Source organism: Vulpes vulpes, chromosome 8 (assembly GCF_048418805.1).
Source record: "Vulpes vulpes isolate BD-2025 chromosome 8, VulVul3, whole genome shotgun sequence".
NCBI classification, from domain to species: Eukaryota; Metazoa; Chordata; class Mammalia; order Carnivora; family Canidae; genus Vulpes; species Vulpes vulpes.
The window spans coordinates 21990067-22004104 of record NC_132787.1 but is presented as its reverse complement, the minus strand read 5'-3'; the positions used below and the strand labels follow the sequence as shown (position 1 = coordinate 22004104).

The 14038-nt window shown below is 40.1% G+C and overlaps 1 protein-coding gene across 4 annotated transcripts in view; it reads right to left on the bottom strand.

Annotated features, from left to right (window-relative positions):
* BCAT1 (branched chain amino acid transaminase 1) overlaps nt 1-14038 on the bottom strand; it is a 107330-nt gene that overhangs the window by 20519 nt on the left and 72773 nt on the right. For all 4 annotated transcript variants that reach the window (XM_072765727.1, XM_072765725.1, XM_072765729.1 and 1 more), the window contains exons 6-7: nt 8969-9132; nt 3259-3401 (exon numbers count right to left, since the gene is read on the bottom strand). In XM_072765727.1, coding sequence (XP_072621828.1) covers nt 3259-3401; nt 8969-9132 — 307 coding nt within the window. The remainder of the gene's footprint in view (nt 1-3258; nt 3402-8968; nt 9133-14038) is intronic.

Here is a 14038-nt window from a genome sequence, read left to right as displayed (position 1 = left end):
ACTCGATCCCGGGTCTCCAGGATCAGGCCCTGGGCTGCAGGCGGTGCCAAACCGCTGCGCCACCGGGGCTGCCCCCAAAGTCAATTTCTAACAAAAACCAGGAATGTGGGTTTGTGGAAGTGCCCAAATACCATCAGCACAATTATTATTTTTTTCAACAAATATATATTGAGTGCCTATACCAAGTGCAGTTGAATTATCTACGCATTATGAATATAGCACTAAACAAAACTGATATAACTCCTGTTAACTTTCTAACAGGTAGAGGTAAGCAATTATTATGTTAAATAGCATGTTAGACTATGGAGAAAATAAAAGAAAAAAACAGGAAAGGCAAAGGGAAATGCTAGGAGTGATAGGGGAGGGAGTTTGTGATTAAGATGCTTGAAGAAAGCCTTACTGGGAAGGGGATTTGTGGGCAAAGACTCACAAGCAGGGAGCAAGCCACACACACATCTGAGGGAAGAGTGCTCCAAACAAAGTCTATAAATGCCTGATGTCTGAAAAAGGATCATGGGGCCTGAGCAGCCTGAGTAACACCAACATTCATTGCCACGATCATGCTCCCAAACTCACTCTAAACTCAACCACAGGAACACCTGGATGGCTCAGTGACTGAGCATCTGCCTTTGACTCAGGGCGTGATCCTGGTCCCGGGATCGAGTCCCACATCATGCTCGCTGAGAGGAGCCTACTTCTCTGTGTCTCTGCCTCTCCCTATGTCTCTTATGAATAAATAAATAAAATCTTTTTTTAAAAAAAAAAAAACTCAACCTCATAGCTGGGTCTTATTCTCAGGGCAGCTCCAGAATCCAGTGCAAGGTAAAATTGTTCCAACAGTGAATGGCAAACATGTACGGTAAATCACTCATCAACACAGCAAGCAGAGAAGCAGTGCTGTGTGATCTTACTCCCAGGGTCACTGTTACTAGAATCAAAACCTCATGAGTTACAGGCCAAGTGCCACAGATAGTTACCGTGCATGTGCTGCAAACACAAATTATCTACTTTATATACTTTTGTGGAGCACCCATCTTGTCCAAAAGTGGTAGTGAGTGTGCTCATAGAAAGATGGCAGGTTTTTACTGAAAGAACTCTACTCATACCTCCAAGGGGTAAAGTTTGTGAAAAATCAATATTTTGTTGATTTTCAACTCATTATTCTTTGTATTTTCCAAAAGCCACATGGTATAAATCAAAGTCACTGTGGAGCTCCCTTCACTGCCTTCATTTGTTTTTAGCCCAAAGGTTATTCCTGACATTCTCCTGACTTCTTTTATAGTACTGTCCAAACATTTATCCCACTTCTTTTCCCGCTTTCTTCAAATTTTATTTGTTCTGTTCGGTGAACACCCTCAAGTTGAAAGAGCATGAAAACTAAAGCTCTCAGGCAACCATAATCTGAATAGAACTCTTAAGGTCTGGTATATTTTGTAAGAGTCAAAAACCAAATTCACTCATTTCTATTCTGACCTTTAAAAGTCATGGCAGAAATGGTTCATGATGATTGTTTGGATAAGCAATAATTTTTCACCAGGACAAGGTTCTAGTGTTGCTGTTTAAATTGTGTAGCTCTGATTCAGACTGTACTTAAATCCTGACATCTCCTATCCATAAATAATGATGGTACCACTTCTGTATGATGTAATTGTTTTTGTTTAGAATTGCGTGGGTTTTTTTGTGGGGGAGAGAGGTGGAAGTGGGCAGGTGGAAAGAATAAGTTGAATTAATCTATTATCTCCTAAATACAGAGTGCAACCCTGGCTGTCAACTTTCAAGCTTAGCTTTTGATGTATGTCATATGCAATGACTCAAATTTAGAAATCACGAATATTCCAACATAAATTTTGTTTTTAAACAGTGCCAAGTACAAACAACAGGAATGGAAGGATCAGCATGCTCTGCATCTGGTTTTTCAAATGCCAAGGATTACCAATGGTCAACCCTAGGACAAGGTGTACTCACCACACCTTCTGTTTATTCTATCTCTGACTGGAATATAAGGCTCATTTTATTAATCTACAACTAATGCTCATAGCTCTGAAGTCAGCCACATCTGAATCACCATTTTCCTCTATTAGTAGCCAAAAAATAAAAGAGCAATAGAAGTTACTGTAGCGACTTTAAAATAAAAATTTCATTTAAAATTTTAATTGAAATGAATACTCAGTCTACATAAGTATTTGGAAACTTATATTTCTAATCTCTATACTCAGTACTGTATAATTAATAGCCTAAGAACATAAACAAGCCTAAAAAAGATGTCTTTAAATTTTTATGACTATTAAAAGTCTAATGGAAATAAATGCATATACCTCTATTTTCCCCCCATTGCTTTTTTTTTTTTTTTTAAGATTTTATTTATTTATTCATGAGAGACACAGAGAGAGAGGCAGAGACACAGGCAGAGGGAGAAGCAGGCTCCATGCAGGGAGGCCGATGTGGGACTCGATCCCGGGTCTCCAGGATCACGCCCTGGGCTGAAGTCAGCGCTAAACCGCTGAGCCACCCGGGCTGCTCTATTTTTCCCCATTATTGGTCATTTCATTGAATACCACAGCCAATGTCAACACTTTGCTAAATCCCTATGGTCTCTGCTATCTAATTAGAAAAGAAAGATAATGAATATTCAGGATACTTAAGGTAATGAAGAAATACTAATTTTTATAGAAGACACATATTAATAGCCTTGAATGAATCAGGATCTATGTATAATCCCAAAATGGACAAGCCTTCCCTTAAAAATACTGTGTTTTAATCTAATTGAGCTCCCAAGTAAATCTGAAGATTTCTAATGTATTATCAAAATATGTACAAAGGGCAATAGTTGTGAAAAGACTTTTAGCAAGAGGATACACTAAATTTCATATCAGTAGTATCAGTAGACTACGCTTATCACTAGAGCATTTTCCACATATAGCACACGGTGAATGACCACTGAAAAACGCAAGGGATTTCAGATAGGAAAACAGGTTAGAAGATGGCAGAGGGGATAAGGCAGCAAATCTTCAAATCATGGAGATTTAAATTCCTTAAGTTGATATCTCAATTATAAGCACACCTAGAGTCCAAACCCCAAAACAAAATCTTTATAAATTCTGTGAATTTAAACTCATTTCTACTTAAACAAAAGCATAGTAGTTCTTAGCCTCTGGGCTAGTGCTACTTACTCCTTATTCTATGGTCCCAGTTCTTTTCTTTCCAGCCCTATTAAAAATGACTGACAAATTGCAAAGAGTTGAAATTTGAGTGAATTACCTCCATCTTCATTGATCCAGTAAAGAAAAAGATTCATAGTTCCAACTTCAGTTATCTGATTATCCTCTCCATAGAGCCAAAGAACCTGCTGACAGCCACTATCCATTGCTTCACATTGGGCAAAAAGTGATGAGCCATAATTCCTTTTAAGAAAGAGGAAACATTGATTATGAATATACTAGTCCCCCTATCTTCTTTTTTTTTTAAGTTTAACATTAAGTAGACTTTAATAAAGCATTTTTAAAAAAATTTTATTTATTTATGATAGTCACACAGAGAGAGAGAGAGGCAGAGACATAGGCAGAGGGAGAAGCAGGCTCCATGCACCAGGAACCCGACGTGGGACTCGATCCCAGGTCTCCAGGATCGTGCCCTGGGCCAAAGGCAGGCGCCAAACTGCTGCGCCACCCAGGGATTCCCCCTCCCCCCCCCATCTTCTTGTACCAAAATCCTCAGGTCTTTGGGACACCTGGGTGGCTCAGTGTTTGAGCATCTTGCATGGGACATTAGCAAACAAGTCTGAACACTACCATATGACAATCGAGGGCTTGGAAAGAAACCCTAACCCCACCCTTGAATTATGTTAGCCCCAAACAAACATGCAGAAACAACCAAACATACAACAGCTACTACAAAGCATTAATGTCACCTTCCACAAAATACCCACCTTAGGCCTTTTAAAGTATCTATTTTACATTTGGTCCAGACCAAACTGTCTAATTAAAAGTATAAGTTAAGCTCAAGAGCCACATTCACAGTGGCTGTCTGCCATTTTCATCTGCACAGCTTTGCTTCCCACTATATTCTCTTTGCCTTTCCTTTGGAGCTGAGTCATTCTGCTTGGGTTGACAGTCATGATACCTTGCCCTGCACAACTGAATTGAAGGGTGAGCATGTAACCTAAGCCACTCATATAAGCCCTTCCTTGAGTTGTTCACTCATTCATTTTAATGTAGGGAACCTAAAGAAAGATGTTGTTTTACCCTCTGAGGGTAGTGGCAGCCTGTTTGCTAGGACATAAACCTGGAGTCTACTGTGTTCATGATCACTACCCTTAAGGGGAGAAAACATCTGAAGTAGGAGAGCTGTAGGCTAATGCACAGGCAGAAACTCTGACAAGAGAGAGGAAGAGGGAAACAGAAAGGAAAGAGCAAGAGACAGAGAGAGAAACAGGTTGAAGAGAAGGATGGTGGGTGAGCAGGACATGCGCAAGGGCCAAAGAAACTTGGCAATGGTGATTTGAGCCCCTACCTAGCAGTCCACTGCTACTATCCCACTTACATGAGTCACTCAATCCCTTTTCTGTTTTAAGATAGTTTGAGTTGGTTTCTTTTTTTAAATATATTTTTATAGGGGATCCCTGGGTGGCTCAGCAGTTTGGCGCCTGCCTTTGGCCCAGGGCATGATCCTGGAGTCCCAGGATCGAGTCCCACATCAGGCTCCCAACATGGAGCCTGCTTCTCCCTCTGCCTGTATCTCTGCCTCTCTCTCTGTCTATCATGAATGAATAAACCTTTAAAAAATAATAATAATAAATAAATATATTTTTATAGGGACGCCTGGGTGGCTCAGTGGTTGGGCACCTGCCTTGGGCTCAGGTCGTGATCCCGGGATCCGGGATCAAGTCCCGTATTGGGCTCCCTGCAAGGAGCCTGCTTCTCCCTCTATGTCTCTGCCTCTCTCTTAGCCTGTGTCTCTCATGAATAAATAAATAAATCTTAAAAATATATATATATATTTATAATTTTTAAGTAATTGCTATACCCAATGTGGGGCTTGACCCCACAAACCCAAGAACCAGAGTTGCATGTTCCACAGACTAAACCAGCCAGGCACCCCTTGAATTGGTTTTCTGACTTGCAACTCAAAAGAATACTGACTGGGATCCCTGGGTGGCGCACAGGTTTGGCACCTGCCTTTGGCCCAGGGCGCGATCCTGGAGACCCAGGATCGAATCCCACATCGGGCTCCCGGTGCATGGAGCCTGCTTCTCCCTCTGCCTGTGTCTCTGCCTCTCTCTCTCTCTCTCTCTCTGACTATCATAAATAAATAAATTAAAAAAAAAAAAAAAGAATACTGACTAATAACTAAAACATTCTAGAAAAACTATGGGAAATAGGCATTATACTATGGCTATAGCAACCTGGGTCATAACATCTACTCACTTCAAGGTATTCTAAGATCCATAAAAAGACATTCAAAATGGGACACCTAGGTGACTCGGTTAGCTGAGTGTCCAAGGTATTTACCCAAAGGATACAAAAATAGTGCCAAGGGGCACATGCACTCCAATGTTTATAGCAGCAATGTCCAAAATAGCCAAAATATGGAGAGCCCAGATGTCCATCGACTGATGAATGCATAAAGAAAATATGGTGTATATACATGTGTACATACACACACACACACACACACACACACACACACACACAGGAATATTACTCAGCCATCAAAAATAATGAAAATAATGAAATCTTACTATGACACAGTTGGTACTAGATAGTATTACACTAAGTGAAATAAGTCAATCAGAGAAAGACAAATATCATATGATTTCACTCATATGTAGAGTTTAAGAAACAAAACAAATGAACATTGGGGAAGGAAAGGAAAAATAAAATCAGATAAAAACAGAAAGGGAGGGATCCCTGGGTGGCGCAGCGGTTTGGCGCCTGCCTTTGGCCCGGGGCGCGATCCTGGAGACCCGGGATCGAATCCCACGTCGGGCTCCCGGTGCATGGAGCCTGCTTCTCCCTCTGCCTGTGTCTCTGCTTCTCTCTCTCTCACTGTGTGCCTATCATAAATAAATAAAATTAAAAAAAAAAAAACCAAAACAGAAAGGGAGGCAAACCATAAGAGACTTAACTATAGAGAACAAACAGAGGATTGCTGGAGGGGAGATGAGGGAGGATGGGGTAACCGAGTGATGGGCATTAAGGAGCACATGTGATGTAATGAGCACTGAGTGTCTGTGTGCAACTGATCAATCATTAAATTCTACCCCTGAAACCAATATTGCACTATACATTAACCAACTTGAATTAAATAAAATTAATCAATTAATTAATTTAAAAAATTCTGACACTCTGGCTATACAGCAGACCAAAAAAACCAGTCTCTAGCTGTGAGACCCAGAGAGTAGTAGATGGTAAAGCTTAATTCAATTTGTGACCACAGGTGAGAACCACTGTGCTAGACTCTCCCTTCAGCTGTGTGCCTTTGTTACTTTTCTCACATACAGATATAAAAGAATAATATTATCTCTGATGGCTTCAAAAAAGTGAAATCATCTTAGAATAAAGAAAATCTTCTCTCTCTTCCTCAGATTTACTGAGAAAGCAGAAAGTTCTTGAGCTTAGGAGAATCAATAGCTATTTAATAAATGTCAGTTGATTACAGAGGTCCTAAAAAACTTAGAAGGCGACTATTAATTGGTTTAGAGAAGAAGCAATAATGAAATTTAAGCGGGCTGCCAAACGTCTTTGCCAACTAAATAGGTTGATATTAAATGCAGAATCCTGTGTTTCCCTTGCACTTATTCAGGTTGAAAGTACAGGGATAGACAGTTTTAGAACCTCTTGGAAACAGATAGATGGATTAAAAGTCCACCCTTTGGGTTACTGCCTTCCAACTTGCCATTTATGCTTTTATTTGTAAGATCCAATATTCTCTTCTCTAAGAGATTTCAAGCCAACTTCCATTGATCATGGTCCACTTCAGCCTAATGAGTCAAAGTATTAATTTTTTTATAATAGACTTTTTTAAAGATTTAATTTATTTATTCATGAGAGACAGAGAGGCAGAGGCAGAGACATAGACAGAGGAAGAAGCCAGCTTCTCACAGGGAGCCCGATGTGTGGGACTCGATCCCCAGACCCGGGATCATGCCCTGAGCCAAAGTCAGATGGCCAACCGCTGAGCTACCAGGCATCCCTAGACTTTATTTTTTAAAGCAATTTTAGGTTTACAGAAGAAGTGAGCAAAAAGAGTTCCCATATGCCCTGTCACCCACTTCAGTTTCCCCTATTAACTTCCTGTATTGAATAAGTATACTTGTTCTGATGAGAACTGTTGTTGACTGATGAGCCAACATTGATACACTAATACTAATGGAAGTCCATAGTAACTTTAGGGTTCACTCTTCGTGTTGTATAGAAAATATCAGTTTTTAATTGGCCTTCAGTGATCATGTATTCTGTGATACTGCATTATGTCATCTTTCTAGTAAGTAACAATCTATCCCCAATACTAAAAAGATTTCCTTGCAATTTTTCAATGTCCCCATGTTATCTTTACCCTGGGCAGGTAGGGGGAGCTAGAAAGCAAGATTTAAAGAGGAAAAACTAGATTATTACCTCTTCATCAAGACTGACTTAGTGTAACATGAACTCTAGGGGAAGTTCTAACAAAGTGATACACATGGTGGGCAGGGGTGCATATGCTCTGTGAAGAAGTCTGAACAAGTGAAAAAGATACCAAGAGAATAAACAAAAGTAGTTGTTTCAGCCTGACTAGCATCAAATGTAGTCAGGAAGGAATGGTCTACCCCAAAAGGAAAAAAAAAAAAAAAGGGGACTTCTTGGTTTAATGGATTTCATTACGATTTCTCTAGCCGTTGAGAGAATGCAGCTGCTAAACTTGTAGGGAGTACAGGACACAGAATTTTCTAACCTTTTTTTTTCTTTTTCTTTTTTTTTTTCTTTACAGAAAAAGAAAATACAGAAGGATACAGAGGGTTCAAAGCCAGCTGTCAACATCTCTCTCACATCCTAGCAGCACATCACTGGACACTCCCAGAGCTCCCTGAATCTACAAGTTTTCCCCAAGCCCAAAAGTTGCCATCATATCACCTCCCAGGACTGCTGCTGCCTGAGTACGTGATACACATCAGCACTTAACGTATACAAAGGAAGAGCTCACACCGGTTAATCCGGCTATTCTTGTTCACCCATAGGGGCATTCTCATATCACGGCCAAGTCCACCCCTGAAATTGTCTAACACTTTTCAAATGCTCTTTTATTTCCAGCCAGCTACATATGGCCAATGAAACCGGCCTGACAGAGCCAAAGCAGGGTTGTCCCTCAGCCAGCTGGCAGCAGGTATGGCTACAATCTGTGGCAATGAAGACAGCACTTGAGTGAAGCGGGCACCTTCCCCAGACAGGACTCCTCGGAGCCAACTGAGAGCCTCCATCCCAGCACCAGATGCTCTTTACGGGCACCTGCCTGCCTGCAGCCAGAGCACCAGCCTCCAGGGGCAGTGCATTCAAAGCACTGTTATTCTTGCCTTAGTTATTTTAGTTCTTGCCTCTGTAGAGCATTTGATGGTTATCCCTTGAACTAGCACAATTTTTTTTAAAATTTTACTTATTAAGAGAAGAGAGAGAGAGAAAGAGAGAGAGAGAGCGTGCACATGTGAACAGCAGGGAGGAGGAGCAGGAGTAGCAGACTCTCGGCTGAGCAGCAGCCCAACATGGGGTGTGATCTCAGGACCCCAGGATCATGACCTGAGCCAAGGCAGACACTTAACCTACTGAGCCACCAGGTGCCCCAGAACTAGCACAATTTGACACTGAAAAGTAAACACAAAACAAAAAAAAAGGCACTTCAACTTGAATATTATCATACATACTCAGACTGATTTGAGATGGCAATAACTCAGTGGCTGTGAAGGACTCTTTTCTTTAGACAGAAACACAGACTCACTTACCCTCCCATCTTGCAGTCTCCAGTCCCACCTTTCCAGGCTCTCACATACTTTGGATTGGCCCACAGGGACACTGGCTTAAAGGTTCCACTTGAAAAATAAGGTCCCACCGGGCTCAGGATTACAAAGAGCAGGGCTTTGGTAGGCTTCTTGACTCCAAGAGAAGGCTGCGATAGAGAAAAGTACACACAACTGTTAATTTAAATGTAGACACCAGTCAAAGTCTAGAATAGATCTGTAACTGTCTCCCAGAGGGGCCGTCTAAAGCACAGGAGCTGTTACTTCTAAAGCTAAGTTACACAAAGCCAGATGGTCTTTTAAGAAAACACAAAGAATGGAGTGCTGAGGTTTCATTTTGCTTTGCCTTCTTAGTTATGATTTTAGGGGAAAGGCAAATTTGTCAAAATTTGTTGTTAGTAGGGCTTTGAGAGGAGAAATATATTTTTGACAACTAGCTATATAACACTTTGCAATGTTGCATTGATTGGGAATTGAGAAGGGAAAGAACGCAGACATGATTTTAGTCTTTGGAGAGGAAATGTAATATTTGCTTTTCTAACTTCCCCTTCTGTGTTCACAGATTACTAACCACTCTAAGACATGCCCGGGGCCTCCAGGAGGTGGTGGGTAGAGGTGAGTGTGCCATTACCACACCTGGCTGTCACACAGAGCAGACAAGAGTGTGGCTTCACTAGAGGCAAAGATACCAGATGAGATAAATATTCCCCAAAAAGCCAGAGCATGAAGGACTCAGGAACTTATATCATGATGACAAAGATAGAAAATGGTCTTTCCAGGGTACTTGGGTGGCTCAGTGTTTGAGCATTTGCCTTTGCATCAGGGTGTGATCCTGGGGTCCTGGGATGGAGTCCCACATCAGGCTCCGCACAAGAAACCTGCTTCTCCCTCTGCCTAGGTTTCTGCCTCTCTTTGTGTCGCTCATGAATAAATAAAGAAAATCTTAAAAAAAAAAAAAAAAAAAAGGAAAAGAAAACGGTCTTTCCCACAAACACTGGGAAATCATAAGCCAACAATGCAAAACTTATTTTTGTCTCCCACAGAAAGAGTTACAAGTAATTAGTCAGTTGCTTACTGAGGGGGAAAACTTAAAAGTCTGAAAGTTTTGAGGGCTAAAGGCAAAAAAGGTCACTGGGCTATTCTATGCTATTCAAGACCATCAGGAATAAGAAAATAGGACTATTACAATGAGAGTCTCAGGATATAAAATGCTTATGTCCAGTCTTCACTAGAGTCCTTTCTGAGTAGATGGAGGTAAGAGTCAGTCATGGTAAGAATAAGAAGAGGAACGCCTGTGTGGCTTAGCGGTTAAGCCTCTGACTTCAGCTCAGGGCATGATTCTGGGGTCCCAGGATTGAGTCCCACATCTGGCTCCCTGCATGGAGCCTGCTTCTCGCTCTGCCTGTGTCTCTACCCCTCTCTGTGTGTCTCTCATGGATAAATAAAATCTTAAAAAAAAAAAAAAAAAAAAAAGAAGAAGAAGAAGAAGAAGAAGAGACTCAACTCCAGCTGATTTTGTGGCTTTGTTTGATGAACTGTCTAAAAGTGAGTCTAGGAACATTTTTTTTTTCCTGAATTTCATTATATCTCCCCTCTACTACCCATTGGCCCAAGGTCCCTCACTCACTACTTATCCCCAGATCATCAAAAATCAGGTAGGTAAAATATTCATGGGCATAAAAAATGTGTTTGTATATGTGCACACTGATACCATCTGAAAGGCATGCAACTCTCAGAAAATGGGAAGATGATTCCATTTGCATTCCATGGGACCATGAGACCAAGAAAGGCTTGGATAGCCAGAGTCAGCAAGCAACGACGGGTTTTGGTTTTTTACTTGTTTGGATTTGTTCTTAGTTAGGGTTGAACAGGACTTCCCTACCAGTAAAGAATGAAAAGTCTTAAAGCTTCATTTGCCTATTTTTGATTTTATTGTTTGGGAGAGAGAATGTTAGAAAAATACATTCCTGTCTTTCTTCCCAGCTTTGATAAAAATTGACCAACTTATCTCCACACTTTTATGTACCTATCAGTTAAGTAAATACAACGATACTTTCATATCAGAGGAGCTTTGAAGCATAACACTTAAAAAGAAAATGTTTATGGACTCTTATAGGGAGTAATAAAGAGAAGCTTCCCAAGATAACTTAGAAATACAATCTGCAGGACAAAGCCTCAGTAATTTATCTAGCTTCTAAGTTTCTGAGTAAAATTGCTTATTTGTGGACAAACTCATAAGTATCTAATTAGATACCATACAAATGTCTGGATTTTTATGCACTCTGAACTCATGTATTTTTCACAACCTGCATTATACTAAAAGCAAGACCTCGTCATCATGGAAATTTTGTGGTGGGATAAATTTCCTCTTGCTCATTTCCTTCCCCGACTTTAATTGACAGGTAAACTGGCATTTATTCCACTAGGTGGTGGTATAGAGAGCACAGATGGAAAACTGAATAATCTTTGCATTATATCTCGCGGGGCGTGGGGGGGAGGGGATCAAACTCTTATGTAACACTTTTATTCTTAGCAAGCAGGTAAATAATAGATGAGAATTTTTCGATGCAAAGAAAAAACATGTTTATGTGTACTAACACTTTATTTTCCAAAATTTAAGCAAAGCTAACTCATGGTTTGTCTGTGTTTTTCAAGTAGTTCAAGGACTATTGTGGATCATAGTTTGGTCACCTTCATCTTTAAATGATTACTTATATCAATCGTCTTCTCATGAAAAGAACGCTGTGACTTTTCTGCAAATTGTCACACTGCTTCAAGAGTGAAAATATATAAAAGGTAACTGCAACAGGAAGGGAGCTTGGGCATTGGGTCTGTTCCTAGCCTCGGGAACCATTATCTGTTTTGTCTTAATTCTCCTTTCCATCCTGGAAAGCAATTTAAATTCTGTGCTACTGCTACAATTAAGAGTAATTTCTTCTACAACATTAATTACATGGCAGGAAACATACTGCTATGATGACACAGGCTTCTGTTCTACATAAAGAGAAAATATGAACATCTGATAAGTTGTGTAAATCAGTTTCAACAAGTCTCATTTCCTTATGAACATTTTTTTATTCCTTTTTCTAGTTTCCTGGATTATTTCAATATAAAAGGAACTGAAGAGGGTTTTAAAAAAACAACCACGGAAAACGAGGAATATAAAATCTCCCAGATGCAAAGTATACAACTTAAGAGAGCACATTGACTTAAGTTGAAATTCTGATGTGTACAAAAAAATACTAATCTTACTTATATTGTACCTCACAAATACATATATAAAGGTATTAAGTACATGTATATTTTGCACAAAATAACAAGACAGTTGGGTGCGATGGAAAATAAAGTGATGTGGTCCAGTGAAAATCACCACTTCTGAGTCAGTCAGAAAATTAATGTATAAAAAGGCAGAATTTTAGAGATTATATGAAAGATCACACAAAGTGTTCCAGGAGCTGAGAAAGGTACTATTAGTCCTTGTTGTGGCATGGGAAGCAGAGAAGCACGGTGGTGGTGTGGAGGCCTGAGAAAAATTCTGTTTAATTAAGCAAGACAAATATGGCACAGAAGAAATAAGATAATTGGGAATGACAGGAACATTTTTCAGAAAGAGTGACACGACTTTTTTTTATTTCAAAAAGAGGCTAATTTGTTTTAGAGGAGAAAACAAGAAAGAATACTGTACTGAGAGGCACCATATATGCAGAGGGCCAGGGGTCCATGCGAGGCCTTGAGTGTGTGAGCCACAAAAGGGAGGGATAATAAATTCATGCAATTTTTGTAGGAAAAACTAGTTGGTTTGGTGAAAGATTAAAAAAACCCTCAATTATAGTTTTTGACTTTGAAGACCTTTCACAGTTGTTTCCTTACCAAATCCAACAAGCCCTTAGGAAGCTAAGGGTTAGCATTCCTATTTTTACGTTGAAGAAACTGAAGCTCCAAACAAATGATTTGTCCAAAGTTTCAGTTATTGAACTCTAGATCTTCTCTTAATCCAGGCCTTTTTTAATATCAAAGTTTAAAACAGTAAGAGAAGTACCCAACATTTCTTACTCTGGAAAGAGTTCAAGCTGGGGCATCACTTCCTTCTACCACAGCCTTAAGTACAGTCTTCACACTCTACGTACCCCAAGCTCAAACCTCATCATTTTCCTGCCTCTTCATCTTTTCCTGAACTACTCCCCCTGCCTGAAACACTATCCTTGTCCCCTGTTATGGACTGAAATGTGTCTACCCACAACATTTACATGCTGAAGCCTCAACCCCTCATGTGACTACATTTGTAGCTAAAGTTTTTAAGGAGGTCATTAAGGTCAAATGAGGTCAAAAAGGTGAAGCCCTAATCCAACAGGACTGGTGTCCTTATAAGAGGAAGAGACATCAGAGCAAGAGCTCTGAACTTGCTCTCCAATTCAGTCTCTCCACACACAGAGAAGGCTCTTTGAGGACACAGCAAGGTGGACATCTACAGGGAAACCTTGCCAGAAACTAATCCTGCTGGCACTTTGATCTTGGGCTTCCAGCCTCCAGCATTGTGAGAAAATAAATGCTAGTGTTTAGGACATTCAATCTGTGGTATTCTGTTATGGCAGCCAGAGCTGACTAAGACACCCCCCCCCCTTTCTAAGTAATATACTTCAATCTCGATTTAAATGTCATTCCAGAAAATGAGCCCTCTTCACAAAGTTCGGTGCTTGTGTTATAGGCTATTACAGCATCCTGCACTTCTGTGCATTTAGATGTCTATCACTCTTTCTTAACAAATATTTAATTCTTTACCTCTTGCTAATCTCTACACTCCATGAAGTGCAAGGGCATCTTTGTCCCTTACACAGAACATTGTGTGTTGGTTATACCAGGTTTGCTATGTATTTGTTGAATGACTCTTCATCTTAGTAAGAAGTTGTTTATAGAAAGGAGGTGTGAAAACAACCTCGATGACTTATTTGCCATATTTGAGCTACTTTTATTTAAAAAAAAAATTATGCTAATCCTATATCACACTGACACTACAGAGAAAATGTTCCTTTGTCCCCTGCCTTATTTTCTTCAGTG